At 33.1% G+C, this 24,541-nt stretch overlaps 1 protein-coding gene across 4 annotated transcripts in view; it reads left to right on the top strand.

The window, feature by feature from the left end:
• MMUT (methylmalonyl-CoA mutase) overlaps positions 1-21,700 on the top strand; it is a 31,385-nt gene extending 9,685 nt beyond the window's left edge. For all 4 annotated transcript variants that reach the window (XM_044252539.1, XM_044252530.1, XM_044252514.1 and 1 more), the window contains 10 exons: positions 96-253; positions 2,279-2,450; positions 3,447-3,695; positions 6,601-6,712; positions 8,003-8,118; positions 10,209-10,324; positions 13,480-13,611; positions 14,773-14,920; positions 18,937-19,104; positions 21,433-21,700. In XM_044252539.1, coding sequence (XP_044108474.1) covers positions 96-253; positions 2,279-2,450; positions 3,447-3,695; positions 6,601-6,712; positions 8,003-8,118; positions 10,209-10,324; positions 13,480-13,611; positions 14,773-14,920; positions 18,937-19,104; positions 21,433-21,561 — 1,500 coding nt within the window. In that variant the 3' untranslated portion in view covers positions 21,562-21,700. The remainder of the gene's footprint in view (positions 1-95; positions 254-2,278; positions 2,451-3,446; positions 3,696-6,600; positions 6,713-8,002; positions 8,119-10,208; positions 10,325-13,479; positions 13,612-14,772; positions 14,921-18,936; positions 19,105-21,432) is intronic.
• The last annotated feature ends 2,841 nt before the right edge of the window (positions 21,701-24,541 follow it).

The raw sequence follows: 24,541 nt of genomic DNA, 5'->3' as shown, positions 1-24,541 counted from the left end.
TGAACAGCATTTTAAAATAATGGTCTTTTAGAAAATGGGTTTAATAGAACTTTTTAAAATTTTTATTCACTGTTTTTTTTTAATATTTTATGTAGCACATGCCAAAATTTAATTCAATTTCAATTAGTGGATACCATATGCAGGAGGCAGGGGCTGATGCCATTCTGGAACTGGCCTATACTATAGCTGATGGGTTGGAATATTGTAGAACTGGACTCCAAGCTGGTCTGACAATTGATGAATTTGCACCAAGGTGAGTAAATTGACTCAGAGATTATCTTAATAATAAGACAATTTTTAGGACCAATTTATGAGTGTATAGTAAATTTAATGATAAAATAAATCTGTATTTATAAATGTCATACCTCGATCCTCTTAACGTTTTATTGGAGTAATAATGAGAGAATAAGCTATTACTGTTGATGATTAAAAATCAGAATTAAATTTTACTACTTCTTGGTAAGTTAGAGGAATCTTGTTTCCAGCTGTTCAGAAAACACAATTACCTGACATATTTTGTTTATAATTTTGACAATTAAAATTATAAACATCTTATTTCAGGCATATTAGCTTTTATTCTTTTAATTTTCCATTTTAAAAAGTAAGTCATTTCATTTTTTTTCTGTTGCACTTACATAATATAAATGTTTTGGAATGCACAGTGCTATTTAAAACATTTCTGTTTCAAAATAGCTTAATGAAGTTGTATGAAGAATACAGAAAAGCTTGGGGTACCTGGGTGGTATAGTCAGTTGAGCATCTAACTCTTAGTTTCAGCTCAGGTTGTAATCTCGGGGTCCTAAGATTCAGCTCGGTGTGGGGCTCTGTGCTCAGCGTGGAGTCAGCTTGAGATTCTCCCTTTCCCTCAACCCCTTCTACTCGTGCTCTCTCCCTCTCTCAAATAAATAAATCTTAAAAAAGAAGTATGGAAAAGCTTAGCTGAAGTTTATGAAGTACTTAAATTTGGTGATCAAAAATTGGTCAGCTAAGCAATTAGTTGCTAAGTTTTACTCTAGGCTGAGAACCAGTTTATATGTTGGGGGGAAAAAAAACCTTGAGAAAAACATGACTTCTGTCCTCAGATTGTTTATTGATTGGTGAATACTTCTTTATACCAGAGTCTGTTATATACATAATGTGACAGCATTTCTCAGAGTGTGGTCCAAGGACTCTTCAGGGTCACTACCCTTCCTGGGGTCTTTCAGGTTAAATTGTTTTCATGATTGTATTAAGACTTTATCTGCCTTTTGCACCTCCATTTTTTCAAAAGTCTATAGTACTGTTTCCCAGAAACTACATGATATGTGATATTGTAGCAGATTAAATGTAGAAGCAGATATAAACTCCACCTGTCTTCCCTGAAGCCACATATTAGTTTTGCAAAAATGTAAAATAGTAACTGTTTTATTATATATTTTTTTATTTTAGCAAAGTATAATTATTTTTCATAAAAATGTTGCATATGTTAACATGTTATATGTTGGTTATTTCTAAATGAATTAATATGTAAATATTGATAGATAATATCCAAATAAAGATTACTTGAGGTCTTTAGTAATTTTTAAGAATGAAAAAATATCCTGAGACAAATATTTGAGAACAACAATGTTAAGAGCGTCCAAGGGCGTACCACGAATTTTTATTAGTCTTTCATTTCTTTACTTAAGGCTCACCGCTTCTTATATAAAGAAACACAGCTTTTGTGCCTCTAGGCACAGGCAAGTAAACTAAACTAAATGTGTAACTCAGCTGCAGGATATAAAGAATTAGTGGGTTTAAGGGCAATTGGAGAAATATATGCCTATATATTAAAAAAAAAAAAACAGGAAAACTTTCTTGCTATCCAAAGAAAATTATTTGTTAGTGGTTTTATTAACTAAAATTATTAGTTGGTGGTTTTATTCCCTTCGTAGGTGACCCCTGACTTACGTACTGGGTATTCTTGAAGTATTTTATTTTTGGATAGTGATTCATTCTTTATTTGAGGACACAAGAGGAACTTCTTTCCTAAGAACAAAACAAAACAAACAAAAAAATGAAAAAGCAATTGTAAAGTGAATAATTCCCACCTGAAGCAAATAATCAGAGCTCTTTCTTCTGTGTGCCTTAAACTGTACTTTTATCTGTTAGGTTTAAAGTTACTTAAGTTTATATGCTTTGATTTTAGTTCAAATTAAATTGTTTAAAATTAAAATCTGGTGTGTGATACAATTAGTTTTATTTTCCATTTTACATTGCCAAGTATAATCAAATAATGGACTTAACATTACTATTTTAGGTTGTCTTTCTTCTGGGGAATTGGGATGAACTTTTATATGGAAATAGCAAAAATGAGAGCTGGGAGAAAACTCTGGGCTCACTTAATAGAGAAAATGTTTCAGCCTAAAAATTCTAAATCCCTTCTTCTGAGAGCTCATTGTCAGACATCAGGATGGTCACTTACTGAGCAGGTATATATATATATAATTTAAAGTGTAGAGGTTTAGAAAATTCATATATTGTCTTACAAGCAACATAGCACAGTCAGGAAGTAGATTTAAGAACCCATCTATTCATGTTTGAATAATTATTCTGAAGCATAATGCACATTTATGTGTTTTAACATGTATTATAATAAATAAAACTGGCTCCCTCCAGTGGTTAACTATGGAAATCATATAAATTGGCTTACTATAGTGCTGTTTTACCTTTTTAAAAGTGAAAGAAAAAAAGAATGTGATGATGAGGAGGAAGTAAAAACCCAAGTTTAGTTAATATTATCTTAAATGATTTTAAGAGTTAAAATTCTTAATATAAAATTGCCTGATTAAAATTTTGTGCATATATATATTATTTATTTTAGTTACATGTTTTAAGTATGCATGCAAACAGACCCATTTAAAGACTCTAATCATTTGAGTAATTTAAAATCATTCTATTAAAAGGATTGTGTGATAATCTTTTTCCATGTCTTTTTTTACATATTATTTTGATACATTATTTTTAATGTTAACTTTAAAGTTAACATTGCTTTTATATACTTAAAAGTGAATAAAAACTAATATATCCACATTAAATATGACTTTAGGTACTTATAAGTGGAGAAATACAGTTTCAGGTTGGCAGAAATAGTTGTTGGCTTAACCTCCTCATTTTTATAGCTAAGGAAGCTAAAGTTCAGAAGATCCAATGATTTGCCCAAATCACAATCAGGAAGAGAATGAATTCCAGATTTTTAATCTCATAGTACACTGTTCATCTTCTTCACTGATCACTTATTAATAAATCATTTGTTGAGTGCTTGTTAAATCTGGCTTGTTTACTAATTTGTCTAAATTTATTGGATATTCTGAAGCCTAATGTAGACGTGGCAAAATAAGTATGCAAGAGCCACTGCTTAACCATAGTAGCATCTTTTATCAACTGTTGCTGTGTTTTGACTTTTTGCTTTTCACTGAACGTTTTAGGATCCTTACAATAACATTATTCGTACTACAGTAGAAGCAATGGCAGCAGTGTTTGGAGGTACTCAGTCTTTGCACACAAATTCTTTTGATGAAGCCTTGGGTTTGCCAACTGTGAAAAGCGCTCGAATTGCCAGGAATACACAGATCATTATTCAAGAAGAATCTGGGATTCCCAAAGTGGCTGATCCTTGGGGAGGTTCCTATATGATGGAATCTCTCACAAATGATGTTTATGAAGCTGCCTTGAAGGTCAGTTTCTCTTCTTTAAAACTTGGGTTTTAAGATTCACAGATTTATTAAGATTTATAGATATTTTGATTTATAAATCAAATCATTTATAGATTTATATCAAGATTTATAAAATGAGAAGAAATTTAAGATTCAACTTTAATAATATACCAATAGAAACATAATTTAAAAATATACTTGTATTAAATATTTTTTTCAAAGAGTTAAAAAGACGGAGTGTTAAAAGGCTATTAATATAAAAAAGCAGTCCTTTGTCTTCTACTTGCTTTTTTCCCACTTCCTTGAATCAATACATCTTTTTTGTTTGTTTTATCTCCATATTTTAGAATTAAACATGTATGCTAGGTCTATCCATCGATTTTAGGCATTATCTATTGCTTTTTAGTATGGTTGTTTAGTATTTTAGCTGATTCTTACCTCTGCTTTCTCTTGTCTGATACTACTACCAATAAAATTATATCTCAATAGTAGATATCTTTCTGAAGTCCTCCAGTGCTTTCATTTGATTTCAGCTGATTTCTCTTTAGACGTGCTGACTGTTGTGGCCTTTGACTTTCCTTTGCCATTATCCTGGGAATTCTTTTTATCTCTGCGATGTTGAATCTGCAGCTTGAATCCTTTGTCTACCTCTATTGATTTATCCCTTGTTGTCTTGAAGCATACCGCATAGGAACCTCCTCTAAAAGTGGTACGTGGGAGATGACTTATATGAAACTTTGGGTGTTCGAAAATGTCTTCATTCTACTCTGATATTTGATGGATAGTCTGACTTTGAAATTATTTTCATTTGTGAGTGTGTAAACATTGATCTACTTTTTATCCTTGCTTTTTATTCTAGCTTCCACTATTTCTGTTTAGAAATCTGATGCTATTTTCACTCTCAGGAACTTTCTAACAGTTGCAGGATCTCTTTATTTTTGAGTTGCTAGACTTTGGTGTGTTTATTTTTTCCTGCATTTCACGAGACCTTCGGTGGGCATTTTTTATCTTACCAATTTTTCATGTTATCATAGCCCTAAGAAATTGTCTTGTATCACTTTTTTGATAATTTCCCCCCTGCCCGTTTTCTGTGATTTCTCTTTCTAGAACTCATAGTTGTTAGGTAAAAACTCATAGTTGTTGGGTAAGGACCTCTTTAGGTACCCTGGTGTTCCTTTCTGTTCTATAACTTATCCATGAGATTCTGTTTTGTTTTCTTGGAGTCATCAACTTTAAATTTCTATTTACTTTAAAATTCATAGATCATATTTTTAATTTTCAAAAGCTCATTTTTGTTTTTGTGTTTTCTTCCTTGTATATTATACTACTTGTTTCATTAATACGGAATCTGATTATTTCTGAGGATATTAATTATTTTTTTGAAGTTTCCTTCTATATCCTATATTGTCTGTTTTCTCTGTGTGCCTTTGTCTTTAGTGTTATTATTCAGAATGCAGGTTTTTATTTCAACAAGACATCTTACCCATGCCTCTTTCTGTACTTGGTGTTTGATATAGCCCATTGCGTTTTTGCAGAAGTAAACTTTGGTCCATTTTCTTCAAGCACTAAACTTTAGGTCTCTTGACTGAATGGGAGAGGGGTAGTTGCAAATTCTAAAGTAGTCCCCCATCTTTTTAGCCTCCTATCGTACCTTTGGCCTCTTTTATATCCAACATGAATTCTTATTTCTTGACTTCTTCAGAAAAAAAAAAAAATTAACTTTATTCCTTTCTGCTAAGTCACATACCCTTCCACCATTCATTTTCCCACCATCTCATATATACATATATATGTATATATGAGGCTGTAATTAAAAGTTTAGCTCTTCCCTGGTATCAGTAAGATGGAGTTACATCATCATTCTGCTGCTCAAATAAAAAATAAAATTGCATTTTGAAATATAATTTTTAAAGAATACTTATTTATGTGACCAAGAATTTATTTACTTATGTAAAGAATTAAGTTAATTCTTTACATAAGTAAATTTACATAAGTAAATACATAAAGAATTTATTTACTTTATGTAACTAAAAATAAAGATGAGAGAATTGCTGTTATTTTTAGTTTTCTCCCAAGACTTGAGTGAGGTTCTGTTTTCCAGAATCCAAATCTTAGTTTTTCTGTTTTCTTTTCAAGTAGCTTTAAGTACATAATTTCTTTTTTTAATTGATATATAACTGACATATAACATTGTGTTAGGTTAAGATATACAACATGATGATTTGATATATGTATGAATTGTGAAATGATTACCAGAATAAGTTTAGTTAGTATCCATGTCTGTTACAAATTTTTTTTCCTTGTGATAAGACCTCTTAAGATCTGCTTTCTTGGGGCGCCTGGGTGGCTCACTGGGTTAAAGCCTCTGCCTTCAGCTCAGGTCATGATCCTGGGGTCCTGATATCGAGCCCCACATCAGGCTGTCTGCTTGGCAGGGAGCCTGCTTCCCCCTCTCTCTCTGCCTGCCTCTCTGCCTACTTGTGATCTCTCTCTGTCAAATAAATAAATAAAGTCTTAAAAAAAAAAGATCTTCTTTCTTAGCAACTTTTAAATACATAGTAGTGTATTGTTAACTCTGTAGAATTTCTTTTTCTTTCTTTCTTTTTTTTTTTTTTTTTTTTTTTAGTTTTTATTTATTCATTTAAGAAAACTCTACACCTGACATGGGGCTTAAACTCAACAACCTGAGATCAAGAGGTGCCTGCTCTCCTCGACTGAGCCAGCCAGGCACCCCTAACTGTTGTAGGATTTCTAATTAATGCTCTTGATGTCTACTTGATTCTTTTCTTACAAAGCATTAAACTTACCACTAAAATAGCTTATTACTTTATTAATATTAGTATTTATGTGACATAACTAATTTGTATAGTTTATAAAAATATCTTTATATTCTTTTCCAGTTTTATTAATCTATTTTTCTTATTAGCTCATTGATGAAATTGAAGAGATGGGTGGAATGGCCAAAGCTGTAGCAGAAGGAATACCTAAACTTCGAATTGAAGAATGTGCTGCCCGAAGGCAAGCGAGAATAGATTCTGGTAAGATAAAATGAAACGTTTATGTGTGAAATCCAGTGTTTAAAAAGAAATATTAATTTCTATTTGAAGAAAACACCTGTGAGTTATAAAACAAAGATAATGGAAAAATGAAACTTGGATAGAATGTTTCTCATCTGAGACTCATCTGAGTCTGTCTTTCTATCCATCCATCCATCCATCCATCTATCTCCCTGTTTGTATTTTTGCATGCATGGGTGCACACAGGTAAACATATGTAGAGTATGTGTGGAGGTATGCCCATTGTGTATATATACATGTGTAGGTGGGTATCTCCAGCATTTTAAAGATGGTATTATTATTGGTCATTGTGCTTTGCATTGGAGTATTTTTTTTTTTTTTTTTTTCTGTAATCTACACTTATTTACTCATTCAGTCAGTCAACACTTTTAGTATTTAGCATTTGAGGCACTGTGCTTACAACTGTGAATAGGTCAAATAAGCTCTCTCCACCCTCAGAGCTTACATTCTAGTAAGAGAGAAAAAGAACAAGTAAACAAATAAACAAGATAATTATAAATTGTGGTGAGTTCTATAAAGGAAATACGAGGACGGGGTGGGTGGCAGGATGTCTTTAGATACAGTAATAATCTGATAGTTTGAGGCTAAATATATTTTTTACTGTGTTAAGGAAATGTCTTTTTAATTCTGGTTTATTACAAATTTTTAAAGTACTTTTTGTTAAAAGTGATTGGCTGTAAAAGAATTCAAGAAAACTTTGAAATGCTATTGAATGTTAATCCTCTTCCTTAAAAATCTTGATGTAGCTGCTATTATTATTTTAATTTTGTAGTGTTAAAGGGTTTATCAGAAACTCTGGGGAAGCATATAATGTAGGAGCATAATAAAAGTCCTTCCTTACAGAGATTCTGACACTTATCTGTTCTTTCCCCTTTCACCCCCATTTTATTGGGATTTGCTTTACTGATGTATATTGAAGTTTCATTAAGATTTAAGAATACTGCCTCTTCTGGGTGGCTCAGTCAGTGAAGTGACTGCCTTTGGCTCAGGTTATGATCCCAGGGTCCTGGGATTGAGCCCCACAGACGGCTCCCTCCTCAGCAGGAGAGTCTGCTTTCCCTCTCCCTCTGCTCATTCTCTTCTCTCACTCATTCTCTCTTTTAAATAAATGAATAAAATTTTAAAAAGATTTAAGAATACTACTTAAAAATATTAAGCTTATAAGAAAAGTATGTGATGATCAGAGCATTACTATTAGGCAATTATTTATGAATAGAATCTATATGTTATTTTCCTCTGGAAAATTAATAGGTTCTGAAATAATTGTTGGAGTAAATAAGTACCAGTTGGAAAAAGAAGAATCTGTGGAAGTTCTGGCGATTGATAATACTTCAGTGCGTAACAAACAGATTGAAAAACTCAAGAAGGTAATAATAGCTATCATTTTTTTAGTGCTTTCTGTCTTCTGGGCACTGTGTAAGCACTTACATTGTCTTTCTTAATCCTTGTAACAACCACATGAGGTGGGTATTATATCCCAACATTTTGAAGTTAAGGAAATTAAAGATAAGGGAGATTAAGAAACTTGCTAGGAGTAAATAATTGAACAGCCAAGACTCAAATCTGTCTGTTGACACCAAACATTCATGTTTTAAATCATGACAACTGCATCTGTGAAACTTACATATTGTTATTAAAAATCACTCTAATAATAATACCTGCCATTATTTACAGATTAAAACAAAGGCTTAAATGATTATGATACTCACTATTAAAAACAAAATTAAGTTCAGACTATCTGAACCTAGGACTTTTCACTGTAATTTGTTTCCACTAGACCATGGTTTCTGATACTACTATGAAAGTATCATTTTATTTTGTTTTTTTTTTAACTCAAATATATATTAATGGTTCTTTAGTAAGATACAGTTTATAAATGAAACATATTTATTTTGATTGAAACTAGAGTATTAATTTTATTTCTGATTTCTTGCCAAGATGAATCAAAGTATATGAAATGCTAAGATGAAACATATTCTTATAGTCGTAACATATATTTCTATTGTGAGAAGCTACCGTGGTCTCTTAATCTTTGGTTTTTATAATTACTGTTATTTCTAAGGTAAGGAATTTGACATTATTTAGCGATCTTTAATGGTTTTCATTGGTTTACTTTCCCTGTGGTAGTTTAAGATCTGACTTTTTTTTCCCTCCTCAGTTTAGATGTTCTTTAGGAGTCTAAGAGTTTGTTTGATTAGACTGAATGCACAACCATCATCACCTTCCTTTTTTTTTTTTTTTTAATGGCAGATGTTTAATGAAATTATTTTCATTTTCACCCTTAATGAGGAGATAAGGACTCCTCTCTCATTTTTTTCATGCTTTTTACAATGTCCTATTTAGGGTGTAGCATGTTATTTTCAGTCATCACAAAAATCTCAACCTTTATTATATTTGGAAAACTCCTTTTCTCCTCTCTTATACTTAAGGCTTTTATTAACTCTGCACCTCACTGCTTGAGGAGTTCATTTTGCCATAAATGATGTTAAACTTTTTTTCAGGCAAGAGAGAAATTCAATAGTGATAATGGAGTTGGGTTTTTTCCTTGCCCTTAGTATAAGATTTCTGGTCCACTTCTGCTTATACATATTATATAATTTTAGTAGCATCTTGAGAAGTATCATATTTTAGACTCTTTTGTAGATGATGTAATCTTGTAAGAAATTGGATTTTAGATAACTTTGTTTAGGCAGGTTGTTGGTAGAGCAAGGTAGAGCAAGACCTGAGAGGAAAAGGTTTTTACCATGCTTTTCATTGTCTGTTTGTCTCCTGCAGTATTTCTCACTGTCTCTTGTCTTTTTTTCTCTCTTTTTGGATTATTTTAATTTTTATTTTTTAAGCCCAACTTGGGACTTAAACTCACAACCCAGAGATTAAGATCTGAGCTGAGATCAAGAGTCCGATGTTTAACTGACTGAGCCACCTAGGCGCTCCTCTTTGGGTTATTTTTAAGTAAAGAAAAAACATATACATACGTATTATTACCAATATATTTGTTAATTAACAAAGGAAAACAACATATAACTGAAGTATTCTCTAAGTTGTAATCTATTATTATCATTTTTTCTTCCTTGTGACTCTTACTCTTTAGTGTGTTTTTGAAATTACGCATGTAAAACATCTACTTGTTTTTGATGTCTTGTTACATATGTAGAGCCTAAGTAGAGTCACCACTGTTATTTATTATTGCCCTACTTGTTTCTGATTTATCAGGATTATGCAGAATTCAGTATTATTTTAGGAAATCCTTAAATGTTTATTGAATGAGTGAATGAATAAATTGAATGAGTATCAGTCTTAGGATATATACTATTCTCTCCTTTTTTTTTTCCTTTTGTTTTTGAGTTTAGGATTATGGAACAATTTCTGTGTGATATAGTATCAGTGTCTGATTTCCTGATCTCTCTTTTATTTTCTATTCATGAACATTGTCCCTTTTCTTTATCTTTTTCTTAAGGTCAAATCCAGCAGGGATCAAGATTTGGCTGAACGGTGTCTTGCTGCACTGACTGAATGTGCTGCCAGTGGAGATGGGAATATTCTGGCTCTTGCAGTGGAAGCAACTCGTGCAAGGTGAGGGTATTTAAGTTTGGAGATTGCCAAATACCAGAAGTTGATCTGCTTCTCAAAGTGTGCTTAAATGAAAGGTTGATCGTATAAACCATGTGAGCCTAAACGAGTATATTGGAAACTCAAATGAAGCTAGTTTTTATTTTTCTTAAATATCAGTGCACTTACAACATTCATGTCTTTTTTTAAGCATGTAAACATTAAGAGGCTTTATTCTCCTTAAAATTTAAAAATGAAACATTAACTTTTAAAATATATTAAGTATGAAGTCATCTTGTTTTGAGAAAGTCCATCTTACGCAGGAAAATACTCTCAGGTCACTAGTAACTACCTAATGTAGATCTAAGTATTTCTGCAAATATATGAACGAAACAGCAAAAGTGATTGATTTTTGTCAAATTCTGTTATTAGCAAAATAAGGTAGTGAGAACTGTTCAGGTACATGTGCTCATTTCCCATCTCCAGAGAAAAGCTGGGGTCTGTTATTTTAGCAGCTATATGGTAATGAATTATAAATGACCTTACATGTGTTCTTCACCAAGGGCATCATGAAACCTTTCTGAGCGGGAAACATGCTTAAGCTCTCCCCTGTCCCTCTCTAGGTGAAAGGTGGCATGCTGAGAGCCCTAGGAACCCATGCTCCACAGTGTGGTGCAGGACATAGTGCAGCCGGGCAGCCGGCTAGCCAAACAGTGGGGTTCCCGAAGACATTTTATTCATATACAGTACTTGGATATCACCAGGGTTTGAGCAGATAGAGTGCTATTCATGATACTCTAAGTGCCACTGTCCTGTAGGCATGTGGAGCTCTTAAAGATGTATTAAAAATCATTGAATAGATCCTATATTAGAGTTCATTAATGCATCCATGCAGCTGGCTGAAATTTCTGTTTACACTGGTTATTACATCTTTCTAACAAGGGTTGGGAAAGGGTCAGAAGAACTATAGATGAGAAAAGATGAGCCAGCCTTTTAAGATTTGCAATAAGAAATTACAGAAAAACTTGCTGAAGCCCTTCAGAGGAAAAACTCATTAAGCTTCCTTCACCACTCCCACCAGGGTGGGTGGAGAGTATATTAAAACTTTATTAGCATATTATTATTACATTATATTATTTTATATTTATTTATTTTATATTGTATATATATTTAAATGTTTTATATATTTATGTATTTATATATTATTTATTTAAATATATTTTATATTTATTATTAATATTTATATTATTATTACATTATATATTATATTATATTAGTATATTAATACTTTAATTTCCTTATGGCTTGGGACATTTTAAGCTATTGTAATGAACCCATGTCATTCATTTGTAGATTGAGAAGTTTAATGTGCTTTCAAATATAGGGAGACATTTTTATTTTTGACAGTAAACAAACCTACTCTTTGTTCAGAGGTTGACAAGGCTTCTCTGTCTTCCAAAGCTATTCACTGTGTAGTTAACTTTGAAGAGACAGTCAAAAATAAAGGGCAATCAGTGCTTTGTCTCACAGGACATGCAGAAAAGCAAATAAACCACAGAAAATTTTCTCCCAGTACATGATGTCACTAAGTGAATTATTTTTGCTTTTGTTATTTATTGCTTAATATAATAACCTTTTCTTTTTAAAATGTTGTTTTAAGTGCTTAAGGGGTAGAATAAATAGTATGTGGGTTGGGTTTGTTTATTTGTTTGTTTTAAAGTTTTTATTTCTTATAAGAAATAAAAAAAACTTATCTCCTTACAGTCCTCTAATGGTCTCCCATGCCTTTTAAATGAAAACCTAATCTTACCATGGCCTCCAAGATTGTGTAAAATGCGAATCTGGCATATTTCTTTGACCTCACCTTATTCTACTTCCTTCATTAGGCTGTGTCCCCAGTGTCCTTGTTCTAGTTTTAGAACAAAGAGCATGTTTTTCTAACTCTCAGAACCTCGCATTTAGTACTTTCTTTTTCAAACGGTTTTCCCCCTTATGCTCCCTTGAGTTTCTCCTTCTCATCATTTAGGTCTTAGTTCTAAAGTTAAATATTCAAGTGTTCAGTATCTTTAGCTTTCCCAGAGATCCCATTTCACCTGTTCCAGTGTGTTCATAGTGCTTATTATCACATGAAATTCTTATTCATTCATTTGTGTGCATGTGTATTGTTTGTGTCCCCTGACTAGATGATAAGCTCTGTAAGAGTAGTATCTCCCCCTCCAAGTCTTATTTATCATCATATGTCTAGCACTTACCATGCTTTTCCCATTTTAGGCACTCAGTAATTGTTGAATGAATTAGTAAACAATGGATGGAATATGCTAAAAGACTTACTTTCTATCAAAATGTATCAGCAGGAGGGGGCCTCTGGGCAGTTAAGCATCTGACTCTTGATTTCAATTCAGGCCATGATCTCAGGGTTGTGAGATTAGGTTCTGCATTGGGCTCCACACTGGATGTGGAGCCTGCTTAAGATTCTCTCTCTCCCGGGCGCCTGGGTGGCTCAGTGGGTTAAAGCCTCTGCCTTTGGCTCAGGTCATGATCCCAGGGTCCTGGGATCGAACCCCGCATTGGGCTCTCTGCTCAGCGGGGAGCCTGCTTCCTCCCCTCTCTCTCTGCCTGCCTCTCTGCCTCCTTGTGATTTCTGTCTGTCAAATAAATAAATAAATCTTTAAAAAAAAAAAAAGGCCGAGGGAAATTTAAAAAAAAAAAAAAAAAAAGATTCTCTCTCCCTCTGCCCTAGGCCTTGCTCCCTTGCTCGCTCGCTCTCTCTCTCTCTCAAAGAAAAAAAAGAAAGAAAAAATGTATCAGTGGGAATCTTGCTCCCTTTGCCTATTTGTATTGTTAGGTGGTAAATTATTCATGCTTATCTACTTAGAGTTTTTTAAGTCATTCCGTTATTTTTTAGTTAACAAATGTTAAAAAGAGAGTATTGTGTATAAAGGCATCCAGAATCATTTTTCATTAGTATTCTGAGGAAAGATGCTTTCATCAATGCAGTAAAAAAATACTCCCAAGTAAAATAAGTCGGTCAGAGAAAGATGAATACCATAAGATTTTTGGTAGAATATATTTTACTTAGGTAATAAAGTATGTCTAATTATATTGAATATTTAAGTAAATACTTTTATCTCAAATGATGATGTTAATAAAACCTCTATTTTATTATTTTAATATTTTAGATGTACAGTTGGAGAAATCACAGATGCTATGAAAAAGGTGTTTGGTGAACATAAAGCTAATGATCGTATGGTGAGTGGAGCCTATCGCCAGGAATTTGGAGAAAGTAAAGAGATATCATATGCTATCAAGAGGTAATATGTGAGATTTCTTTCACCAGAATGTCTTTTCTGTTAACATAATCCTTATGAATCAAATTTGGACTTATTTTTCTCACATACCATTTGGAAAATATTTGAATTGACTTTCCTATTAGTCTGTAATTTTACTAATATAATATTTTAAATTTTCATCATAGTTCCCATTAGGAGTTTCTCATTTAAATCAAATGTTTTTTTTAACTAACACTGATACTGCTTCATATCCCCTGGGTGGTTATATTTCAGTCTCCTTATTATAGTATACTTTCATATTTTCCTAAGTTTATTCAAACTGTTTAATTGTTTAAATAATTATAAAATAATTTCCTATTTGAAAATAAGTATTTGGTTGCCATCTATGCATAAATTAAAATCAAACTCTCTGAACTGACAGTAAATAGCACTGTCAAACATGATTAGGAAATATAAATTAATAGAAATTGGTCATAGTTCCAAAGTATAAATGTAGCTTCCTGACTTTTTTTCTCAACCTTTGTAGTTTCCCTCTTTTTGTATCACTAGTTATGAGATAAATATCAAAACATCTATGGTGAGTTATCAAAATGAAACTTTTTTTTCTTTTAATAAAAACAAATGTAGTACTTTTTCATATGGGGTGTGAATTTACTGATTTAAGCAGACATATTTTGATTATATGTCATTAGAAAGTACCACATTGCAGTCAGCTTGGAGAAGTTCACACTTGTGATGAGTAGGTGAGATACAGATAATTCAAAGCAACCAGTGAGTCACATTTGTATAAAAAACTCTGAAAGCTACCTTTTAGGTTATATTTAAATATTTATGCATATTATACTCTGGAGATTGGCTTACGAAGGTGAAAAGTTGTCGTTTCCTCATCTTGCTTCACTGTGATGTTCTCAGGTGTTACGGGCTTATTGGTTGTGCCATCTTGCAGATTTTCCTCTAAGGGAAATGTGTTAAGCATACCCAAGCTTTAATGGAATTCTCATTTTAAAATAGAGATCTTCACAAAATATGAGTAAACAGATTCAAAAAAATATTTTTAAATAAACTTGAAGGATTTGCTGTGAATAAATTATAGTTCTTATATCTTATCTTTGGACAATTAACAATATATAAATTTATTTTATTATTACTTTTAATAAATGCTGTATTTTGAAATGTTCTTAGGGTAAATAAATTCAAGGATCGTGAAGGTCGCAGACCTCGTCTTCTTGTGGCAAAAATGGGACAAGATGGACATGACAGAGGAGCAAAAGTTATTGCTACAGGATTTGCTGATCTTGGTTTTGATGTGGACATAGGTCCTCTTTTTCAGGTACTGAAAATTGCTGGGAGAATTTCAAAAGAATGTCATAAATCACTTATATTTAGAAAAAATAATGATAAGATGATAAACCATGATGATGTTTTTTAAGTTGTTAAAGAAGAAAATGAGTTCAGCAGATTCCCAAATTTATTTTTGAATGCATATAATCCAGTTAATTATGACAGAAATAGGAAAGTAATGTAATTTATGTTAATGTACTTGTTTCTCAGACTTTGTAAAAATTAGTAACTAAAATTGTTAGGTGTCTAAGACTGAAGGTTACTTTGAAAATCTTATTCTTTGAGATTTGACTAATAATCTATTGAGATTTGACTAATAATTTGAGGGAAACATAACCCACAATGGATTGGTGGGAAGTGTTTTGAAAGAGAAATCAAGCATTAGAGTGAGAGGGTCAGTTCATAATTAGATTTTCTCTTCTTATTACTCTCTAGTAGTATTTTATTTAATCACAGAATATTTAGTCCAGCAGAGTAATAATTTGTTGGAAGTAAATGAAACTGAAATTCTCTATAGAGTGGTATAATAATCATTCCCTACAAAATATCTTTGGTTGAGTACATTGTAATAAGTTTCATATTAAAAGCTTTATCTACTATATACTTCTTGATCATCTACCAAATGCTATGTTCTCAGTTGAGTAAGATATAATTTTTGTCTTCAGGGAGGTTGCAGACTCCTAACAGAAAGAGATTTACTTACCAGTAATCACAGCAGAATAATAATGTAATTAAGGTTTGAACAAGGAACTTGTCCAAATATTCTAGGAACTTATGGTTGAGCTATGCCTTCTGGAAGCCTGGAAAGCAAGGCAGGGAAGGGCATGCTAAGAAAGGTTGGCTTGGGCAGAGGTACAGAGGTACAGAGGTACAGAGTCATGAAGACATGATGCCTTCAAGTGACTGTAAGAAGTTCAGTGCAATTAGAATACAGAGCATGGGATAGTATGTAGATTATGATGAATAGCCTTATATGTGCCATTCTAAGAAGTTAGAACATATCCCAAAGGTGTTTAGGCAGAGTGACAATCAAATGATACTTTAGAAAGCTCACTTTCCAGGAAAATCACTTTCTGAAGTGGATTGAGAGGAGCCGTGACTAAATGCAAGGAGTCCAGTTTAAGATATTCAGTAAATCTGAGTGAGAAGCAAGGCAGGCCTTAACCAAGGCAGTATCAGGGTCTTAGCGGAAGTTAGCTAGGATTGTGAAGAAAATTTAAAGAAGGGACTATTTACAGATCAGGAGCAGGCTTAAGAGAACCAACTTATGGAACATTCAGATAAAGATGACCATATGGGTTGGATATGCATGTCTGGAGCATAGAAGAGAGTTCTCCATTATAAATAAGATTTTGAGACTTACAATGTGTAAATGGTACTTAAAACCATGAAAACTGATGTAACTTCCCATCAGAAATTGGAAGGGGAGGTGAACCATGAGAGACTATGGACTCTGAAAAACAGTCTGAGGGGTTTGAAGTGGCGGGGGGGTGGGAGGTTGGGGTACCAGGTGGTGGGTATTATAGAGGGCACGGCTTGCATGGAGCACTGGGTGTGGTGAAAAAATAATGAATACTGTTTTTCTGAAAATAAATAAATTGGGGAAAAAAAAAAAAAAAAGAAATGTATATCACAAGATGAGAACTTGAACACCAAAAGGGAAAAGGGGAGGGCGTAGCAAAGGAGGGAAAGGGAATGGGGTGAGGAGTGAGATAAAAACTGAGGAAGAAGGAGAGTTTCAGGGAAAAGGAAGTACTGTTGTTCCACACTGTGGATGGGTCAACTAAGGTGAAGCCTGAAGAGTATTCATTGCATTTTTATCAGCAAAGAGGTAAGCCTTTCTGAAGAGGCCCATACTCTGTAGAATCTGTAAGATTTTCCCTTTTTGAATTTATTTATTTATTTATTTATGTTAGCAGACATAAAAAAAAAAAATCATTAGTTTTTGATATAGTGTTCAATGATGAATTTTTAAATATTGCTATAGAAAGTCTAGAAGAAGTTTTCACTATGAAGCGCTAGCCTGAACTTCTGGAGATAACATCTTTGAACTGTGTTGGTAGGTAAATTCATAAATACATTTAAGCTAGGTTTTGTTAAGAACCTCAAATATATTTTAGATTAAATAAATATATATATTTAGATTGCTTTCATTCTTCCTTTGAGTTGAATACTTTCCCATTCTAGTTTTTTACTTACATTCTACTATGCTTTTACTTTAGATTTTTGTTTGTTTGTTTTCAAGAGGGGAAGAAAGAGAGAGGAGGGAGTGACAGGTAGAGAGAGAGCCAAGCAGATGTCCTGCTAAGCGGGGAGCCTGATGCGGGACTTGATCCCAGGATCCTGAGATCATGATCTGAGCTGAAATCAAGAGTCCAACACTTAACTGACTGGGCCTCTCAGGTGCCCCTTTGTTTGTTTTAAATAATGACCAAATATAATACATTCCTGATATTTAGTAATTAGCTTTCAGGAAATATTTTTTTTATAAAATGAAAGTAATTAAAAACAATTGGTGTCATTCTTTGGCACTTAAAAGAATTTTTCAATGAGCTGCAAGTTCATTTCTCTTTTACATGCTATCTATAAAAATACAGTATACCTTTTAATATCACCAACTTTGTTAATATAATACTTTGTCATTAAAAGAAAAAGAAACACTTACCTGTAAATGAAGGTACTTTCCTTCAGTCCTGTGTCTTGATTTAGGTAAATTAGATTTGAAGTTTTAGAGTGCTCAGTATTTGATAACATAAAATACAATTTTTTGTGTGTAAACATAAAACATGGAACTGAATTGTTTAAATGGAATTTTAATCTAATGAATTTTGGTAACAGGGATGATATGAATGACCAGTCAGGCATAAGTCAATTAAATTTGTTAATGCATCAATACCAAGAATATGCACATTTTCTTAAACGTTTTAATTTCATAGGTTATATTTTTCACAGACTGATTTTTTTAGCAGTATGCTATGTGATTTACTTAGAGATCTTCTTGAACATGGCTTCATTCCCAAGATGCGTAGGATCTTTTGTTTTCACACTGAAGTGAGCCCTAAAGTATTGCCGAACTAGGAAATCTTCAGATAATAATTTTTTTGAGCTTATAACTGTTCAGCAGTTTCTGAGATAACTTTATCCTCCCCAAATTTCTCAATTTGCATTATATTTGCAATGAGAAACTTGTAGGTATCCTTTTTATGAAGTTATTTGAATACATGAAAATTATCAAAGCAAATGTCACTCATTGCAGAAAATGAATATGATCTTGGGTAACTCAATTCATAATTGAATACTTGAAAATACCCTTTATGATTCTGTATAGCATACTGGTTAAATCCAGTTAATAATGAAGAACAGCCTTCTTGGCACCATCCCTTCTCTTGTTCATGTATTTGCCAGGGTTTTGTAGCTAGCCCCTTAACTGGTTTCTAGAGTCTCATGTTATTTTGATTCATATGTTGCTGTCAATTCAATGTCTTCATGGGAGACTGAGGTCCTGAGCTTCCTAGTGTACTGTCTTACTAACATCGCTCTTTCCCACCCATTTTATTTTAAAACCTAAAATTCACTTTTCACATTGAATTTTATGTTTAGTCTTTTAATTCGTCATAGATACTATGATATGTTGTCTTGTACTGCTCAACCACTCAATAAATGTTGATAAGACAACAGATGTATTTTACAAAAACTGTAATGTGAAGAGATAATATATTTTGCCTAAGGATAATTGCTTATCCTAAAGGTTTTTGGGGGGAGCTATATTTGGTGTAACTTAAATCTAATCGATAAATTCTAGGGCTAGAAGCAAAGACAGTAATGGTGTCTATTTTATCAAGGATGAGTTGAGATTTATGATTTGAGAATGATGAAATAATGAAGTTATATTCACTTCAAGATTTTTAATGAGAAAAACCATGGAATGCCAATTAAGTAGATAACAGTTTTAAAATACTCTTTGGAATAAATGATGATTTGTGTCTTCACTTTCTGATTGCTTAGACTCCCCGTGAAGTGGCCCAGCAGGCCGTGGATGCAGATGTGCATGCTGTGGGTGTGAGCACACTTGCTGCTGGTCATAAAACCCTAGTTCCTGAGCTCATCAAAGAGCTCAACTCCCTGGGACGGCCAGATATTCTTGTCATGTGTGGAGGGGTGATACCACCACAGGTATTGTTCATTTCCTGTATTTTTCTAGTACTATGATGGGAATCCTGAGTAATGTTAGTTTTTATGTAGTTCCCACTTACTGTATACATTTACTAAAGAAAAAATTTGGTGTAGATGTTGATCTAAATTATTTCCTGGTGATTTTACTAAGTAAATCTTACTTAAAAAGTGGGCAGTGTTGTTTTCTATTCAAGCTATATTGTACTTCACTTTGTATGATTTAACAATTTACAAAGCTTCTATGAGGGAATTACCTCCTTGCAAACTAATAACCTAGATAGAGATCTACTTTATTCATAGTCAGTAAAGAATGATGGAAAAGGAACAGGATAAAAGTAATAAAGTCTCACAGCTAGACTAGAGAAGAATGGTGAACATGTTGCATCTATCAAACCCTAGACACAGACAGTGTCCACTGTTTGTCATGTTAGCGAAGTGAGTCCTTTGATAACCAGTCAGCATCACTTGTTTTTGTTGTTTCAGAATAGCTAACTTATTCAGTTCTTGTTTCCATCCGTGGATGTTGTCCTAACTCAGAGCTGTATCAGTTACATGGTCTTGTAAAACCTCTTTTTCATTAAAGCTAATTTTATTGGGGCATAGTTTTCTTAGAGCCAAAAATATCCTAATTCAGAAATAAATGGAATCAGCTTGTTCTGGAAATTCAATAATTTGAATTTCCCCTGCTTGGGGAACAGTTGGATTCTTGAACAAAAATATGGATCATCTTAGAAAAGGAGAAATAAATGCTAGGTAACAATCAGTGATGTCAGTTAATTTATTAATGGGGTGGGAGGATACCTTCCACGTATTATCTTACCTGTCAGTTAAAATAATTAGTTAAAATATAAATTTGGTTTGCTTCCAATCCAGTTTTTTTTTAATTAACATATAATGTATATTTGCCCCAGGGGTACAGGTCTCTGAATCATCAGGCTTACACACTTAACAGCACTCACCATAGCACATACCCTCCCTAATGTCCATAAACCAACCACCCTCTCCAGTCCAGTTTTTAATTATATCAAGTTTTCTTTTTTTATTGAGAATGGGAAAAATAGAAGTGTATATGAGATTGTTCTAAGTAAATAATTGATAGATGCTACAAAGATCCCTCCACAAGAGCAGGCGTCTATCAGTGAAGTGTGATCTTTTGTTGAGGTCTATAATTTTTTCCTGCATACTGGTCAGAATATAAAATAGTGACTTATGTACCACTTATGAGATCAGACTATATATATATATATATATATATATATATATATATATGAAATTGTGAGGTTGATAATCATGCAGATCTAGCAAGTAAACTATATATTATTTATTCTTCCTAACAACACAGTACTTAAGGTGTTATAGTCAACACAAAACTGCTTTTGTTAACATACTTGCCTATTATTTTTGCAAATATAGTTTACTATATGGGAATATAAAGGGTGTTTATTCTTTATTGTCTGTCTTGGAAACTTTTATCTGTATTGCAGTTTTAGAGTCTGTAATATATAAGCTCTTAGATGTGATGTTAAATTTAAGAGCCAAAATAATTAGGCTTCACAAAATATCAGAATTGAAATATGAGTTGAGAAAAAACACAGGCCTGTTATCTAAGTAAGCTCACATTTTTAAGAAATATATTTCACAGAAGTTGTATTAACCCTCTGGATATTTGAATTACTCAAAACATCCTTGATGTCTTCCATACCTTTTTTCCTATGAGTTTAAAGACTAAAGATTATTTTCCATAATGACACACATGTGTGTTAATATGAGTGTCCTTTATAATTGTAGCAGTCAACACTTACGCATACACACAGCATAATATATAATCTTGAATCACTGTGTTGTAACCTGAAACCATGTAACCTTGTATCAACTATATTCAAATAAAAAAATTTAACAAAACACCCCCCCCTCAAAATATCACCATTCACCAACTGCAGACAAAACATCTTAGAGGTCATAAATAGCCTAGTAAACTCAAACCTATAATGTGATAATAAATTTAACACAAATAGTCACAAGTAGTGAAAATTTAGGCAAGAGAAAATTACATGGTTTTGGTCTTAGAAGTTCTTGGTCAGTGGGTCATACTGCTTCTTACTACATGTCACACAGTGGGGTAATTTGGAAAATGTGTGATAGATGGGTTATTATTAGCAGTCCGGGGGAAGCAAGAATTTTTCAGCTCCAAATGCAAATGGTATACCAGTTGAGAAAGCTGGGGGCATTGGTGACAAAGAAGAAAGGACAGCGTTCATTGTCCTGGTGTCATTTCCTTGAAATTAGAAATATTGTCTCTTCTATTAATTAAACAAATTCTTTCAACAGGATTATGAATTTCTGTTTGAAGTTGGAGTTTCCAATGTGTTTGGTCCTGGGACTCGAATTCCAAAGGCTGCCATTCAAGTGCTTGATGATATTGAGAAGTGTTTGGAAAAGAAGCAGCAATCTATGTAATATCCTGTTTTTGTGTTAGCTTTTTTCTAAAATAGTCCTTCAGTGATGATCAGAGAGTAAAACCATGTCTTCAGTTTAATTCAACACTTGATTTGTGCTGTCTTGAAAGCTTTACATTAAAATACCTGATTTATAAAAATTTTGTGATGTTCTAATTGTGTATATACAGTTTCACTTTAAAAATGAAAATATATATATATATATATACCCTTAAAAACTCTACGTGCTTAATACTTCATCAGAAACTCTAGACAAAGGTATGATTTTAAAAAGTCATGGTATTTATTTGAAGTATTTCTTATAAAACTATTTCTTTCTATTTTAAAAATTAAACCTTACCTTAAAAAAAAATCTAACTAGTCCCATTCTTCAAGTTAGTATTATATTGACTTGAACACCAAAAATAAAATCCATATATGAACAAAATAATTACACCCATCTTGGAAAAAATAAGGAAGAGTATTTATGTAGAGAAATATATTATGGTTGTAATCTTCAACCAAATTCTACTACAATCACTTCAATAAGAATATTAAATCAGATAAGGATGAAAAGGTAGAATATTTCTTTAAATCTGACTTTACCTTCTTCCTGGGCATGAACATATGACTTTGTTATTTCTGGGCTTATCCCAAGACCCAGGAGACTGGATCTTTATGAATAGTCCCTAAAATGAAAGTGTGTAGGTTATTAATACAGCTTTCTCCAGAATAATGATGTAAGCTGGGAGTGTAGAAGGGCTATGATGTCTGGAAAAGCTAGTGGTATAACTCAATCCAACTCTGAAGGTCTGAGAATCAAGAGAGCCTATAGTGTGAATCATACCCTAAGGCCTATAAAAAATGATATGACATGTCCCAGATCAGTGTGTGAGGCAGGAAATAAGAGGGGTGGATTCCTCTCTCCTCTGCCTTTCATTTCACTGAGACCCTCAACAGATAGGGTGATGCTCACATCACTGGAGCGGGCAATTTACTAAATCCACTGATTCAAATGCTAATCTCATCCAGAAACACCAGAACATACACACACCAAAATAATATGTAATCAGGACATCCCAAGGCCCATCAAGTGGATTACCTATTATAGGTACCTATTACTTAAAATTATCATAGAGCCCTTGTACGTTGCTGGGAGGAATGTACAATGCTGCTGCTATTGGGAAAAATGATACGATTCCTCAAAAAAACTGAATAGTTACCAAATGGCCCAATAATTCCACTCCTAGGTATATATCCAAAAGAGCTGAAAGTGGGATCTCAACATAGATATTTGTGCACCCATGTTCATAGCAGCTTTATTCACAATAGCCAAGAGATAGAAGCAACCCAAGTGTCCTTTGATAGATGAATGGATAGGTGAAATGTGGTATATACTTAGAATATTATTCAGCCTTTAAAAAGAAGGAAATTCTGATACATGCAACAACATAGGTAAAACTTGAGGACAATATGCTAAGTGAAATCAGCCAGTCACAAAATATTTCATTTATATGAGATTCCTAGCATAGTCAAAATTCATAGAGACAGAAAAGTAGAATGGTGGTTGCCATGGTCTGAGGAGAGGGAATGGGAAATTAAGGAACTGAATGGTTATAGAGTTTCAGTTGGGGAGGATGAAAAGTTCTGGAGATGGATGGTGGTAATAGTTGTACAGCAGTATGAATGAACTTTGAGCCACAGAACTGCACACTTAAAAATGGTAAGTAAGGTAAATTTTATGTTACATGATTTTCACCACAGTAAAAGTATTTAGGACAGTCTTGACATGTAGCATTTATTTTATAAATGTTAATAATGTTGTTATTGTATTATTGTTGTTGAAAAAGAATGAGTGTTAAGGCAGGAAACTGGGAAGGCAGGGAATAATAATAAGCAGGGAAGGCAGGCAGGAGCCAGATTATGTTAAGGCAAGTTAAGGGATTTGGACTTCATCCGAAAGATAAAGACAGAATCATAAAGGGTTTTCACTATGGAAATAATCTGAAAAGATTTGTGTTTAGCACAACAGCTGTGTGGAAGATGCCTTTTAATGGGGCAAGAGTCTATGAGAGAAGACTATTAGAATAATGTATTAGAGAAATTCTCAGTATCTAAGCTTATCTGCTCAGGTACTGCTCAGAAATGACAAACATGGAGAGGTAAGATCTTATTTTGGGTAGATTGAATTGTCAGAATCTGTCTTTTATCTTAAAAAAAAAAAAAAAAAAAAGCTCCTGATCCTTGGGTATTCACTGTGTGGAATCTGCTATATCTCTTCACCTATTTTTGATGTGCAATGATTTTGAGACTGGTTATACCGGCATAATCTCAAAATGAGGAAAGGAATATCATGGGATTTGTTTTCCAGTGATCCTTCTGTCAGCACTAGAGTTTTTCTGGCTTTGGAAGCACACTAGTATGATGTCTTAGGGTACTATGAAGACATCAAAATCCTTTCCCTGCAACTTAATGAAAATGTCAGTGTTCTACTAATATGATCATAGTATAGGAAGTTAAGGAGAGCTTTGAAGAGACATTCTTTCTGAACAAAAGCTGTTCAATAGTAGAAGAGTTAAAGCAACAAACGAAACAGGATGATTTCCACTTCAGGGAGTGAGGATTCATACAATGGAGGCGAGAGCTGAGGAGGTTGTTAAATAGCTCTAGGTTATCTACCCACAGACAAGGTTATGCCATGGGTCCCCACCACCCTCCACTAGCATCTTCAAATTCCTATCCACTTCATACTATTCAAAAACTTTTCCTTTACAAAAAAAAAAAAAAAAGGATCTAATAAAACTATTTATGTTAAGGCACTGCTAATGTAGAAGATGTTTTTTTACAGATATTTTTATTTTAAATGAGGGGGAAAGAACATCAAAGTGATGAGTATGTAAATATGCTTATTACTCTCTGGAAGACATAGTAAAAATGATGCTGATGATGGTAACAGCTAATGTTATTTCTACCCATAGGCAAATACTGACTCCAATTCCAAA

Source organism: Neovison vison, chromosome 1 (genome assembly GCF_020171115.1).
Source record: "Neovison vison isolate M4711 chromosome 1, ASM_NN_V1, whole genome shotgun sequence".
Taxonomy (NCBI): domain Eukaryota; kingdom Metazoa; phylum Chordata; class Mammalia; order Carnivora; family Mustelidae; genus Neogale; species Neogale vison.
This window is presented reverse-complemented; position numbering and strand designations above follow the sequence as displayed.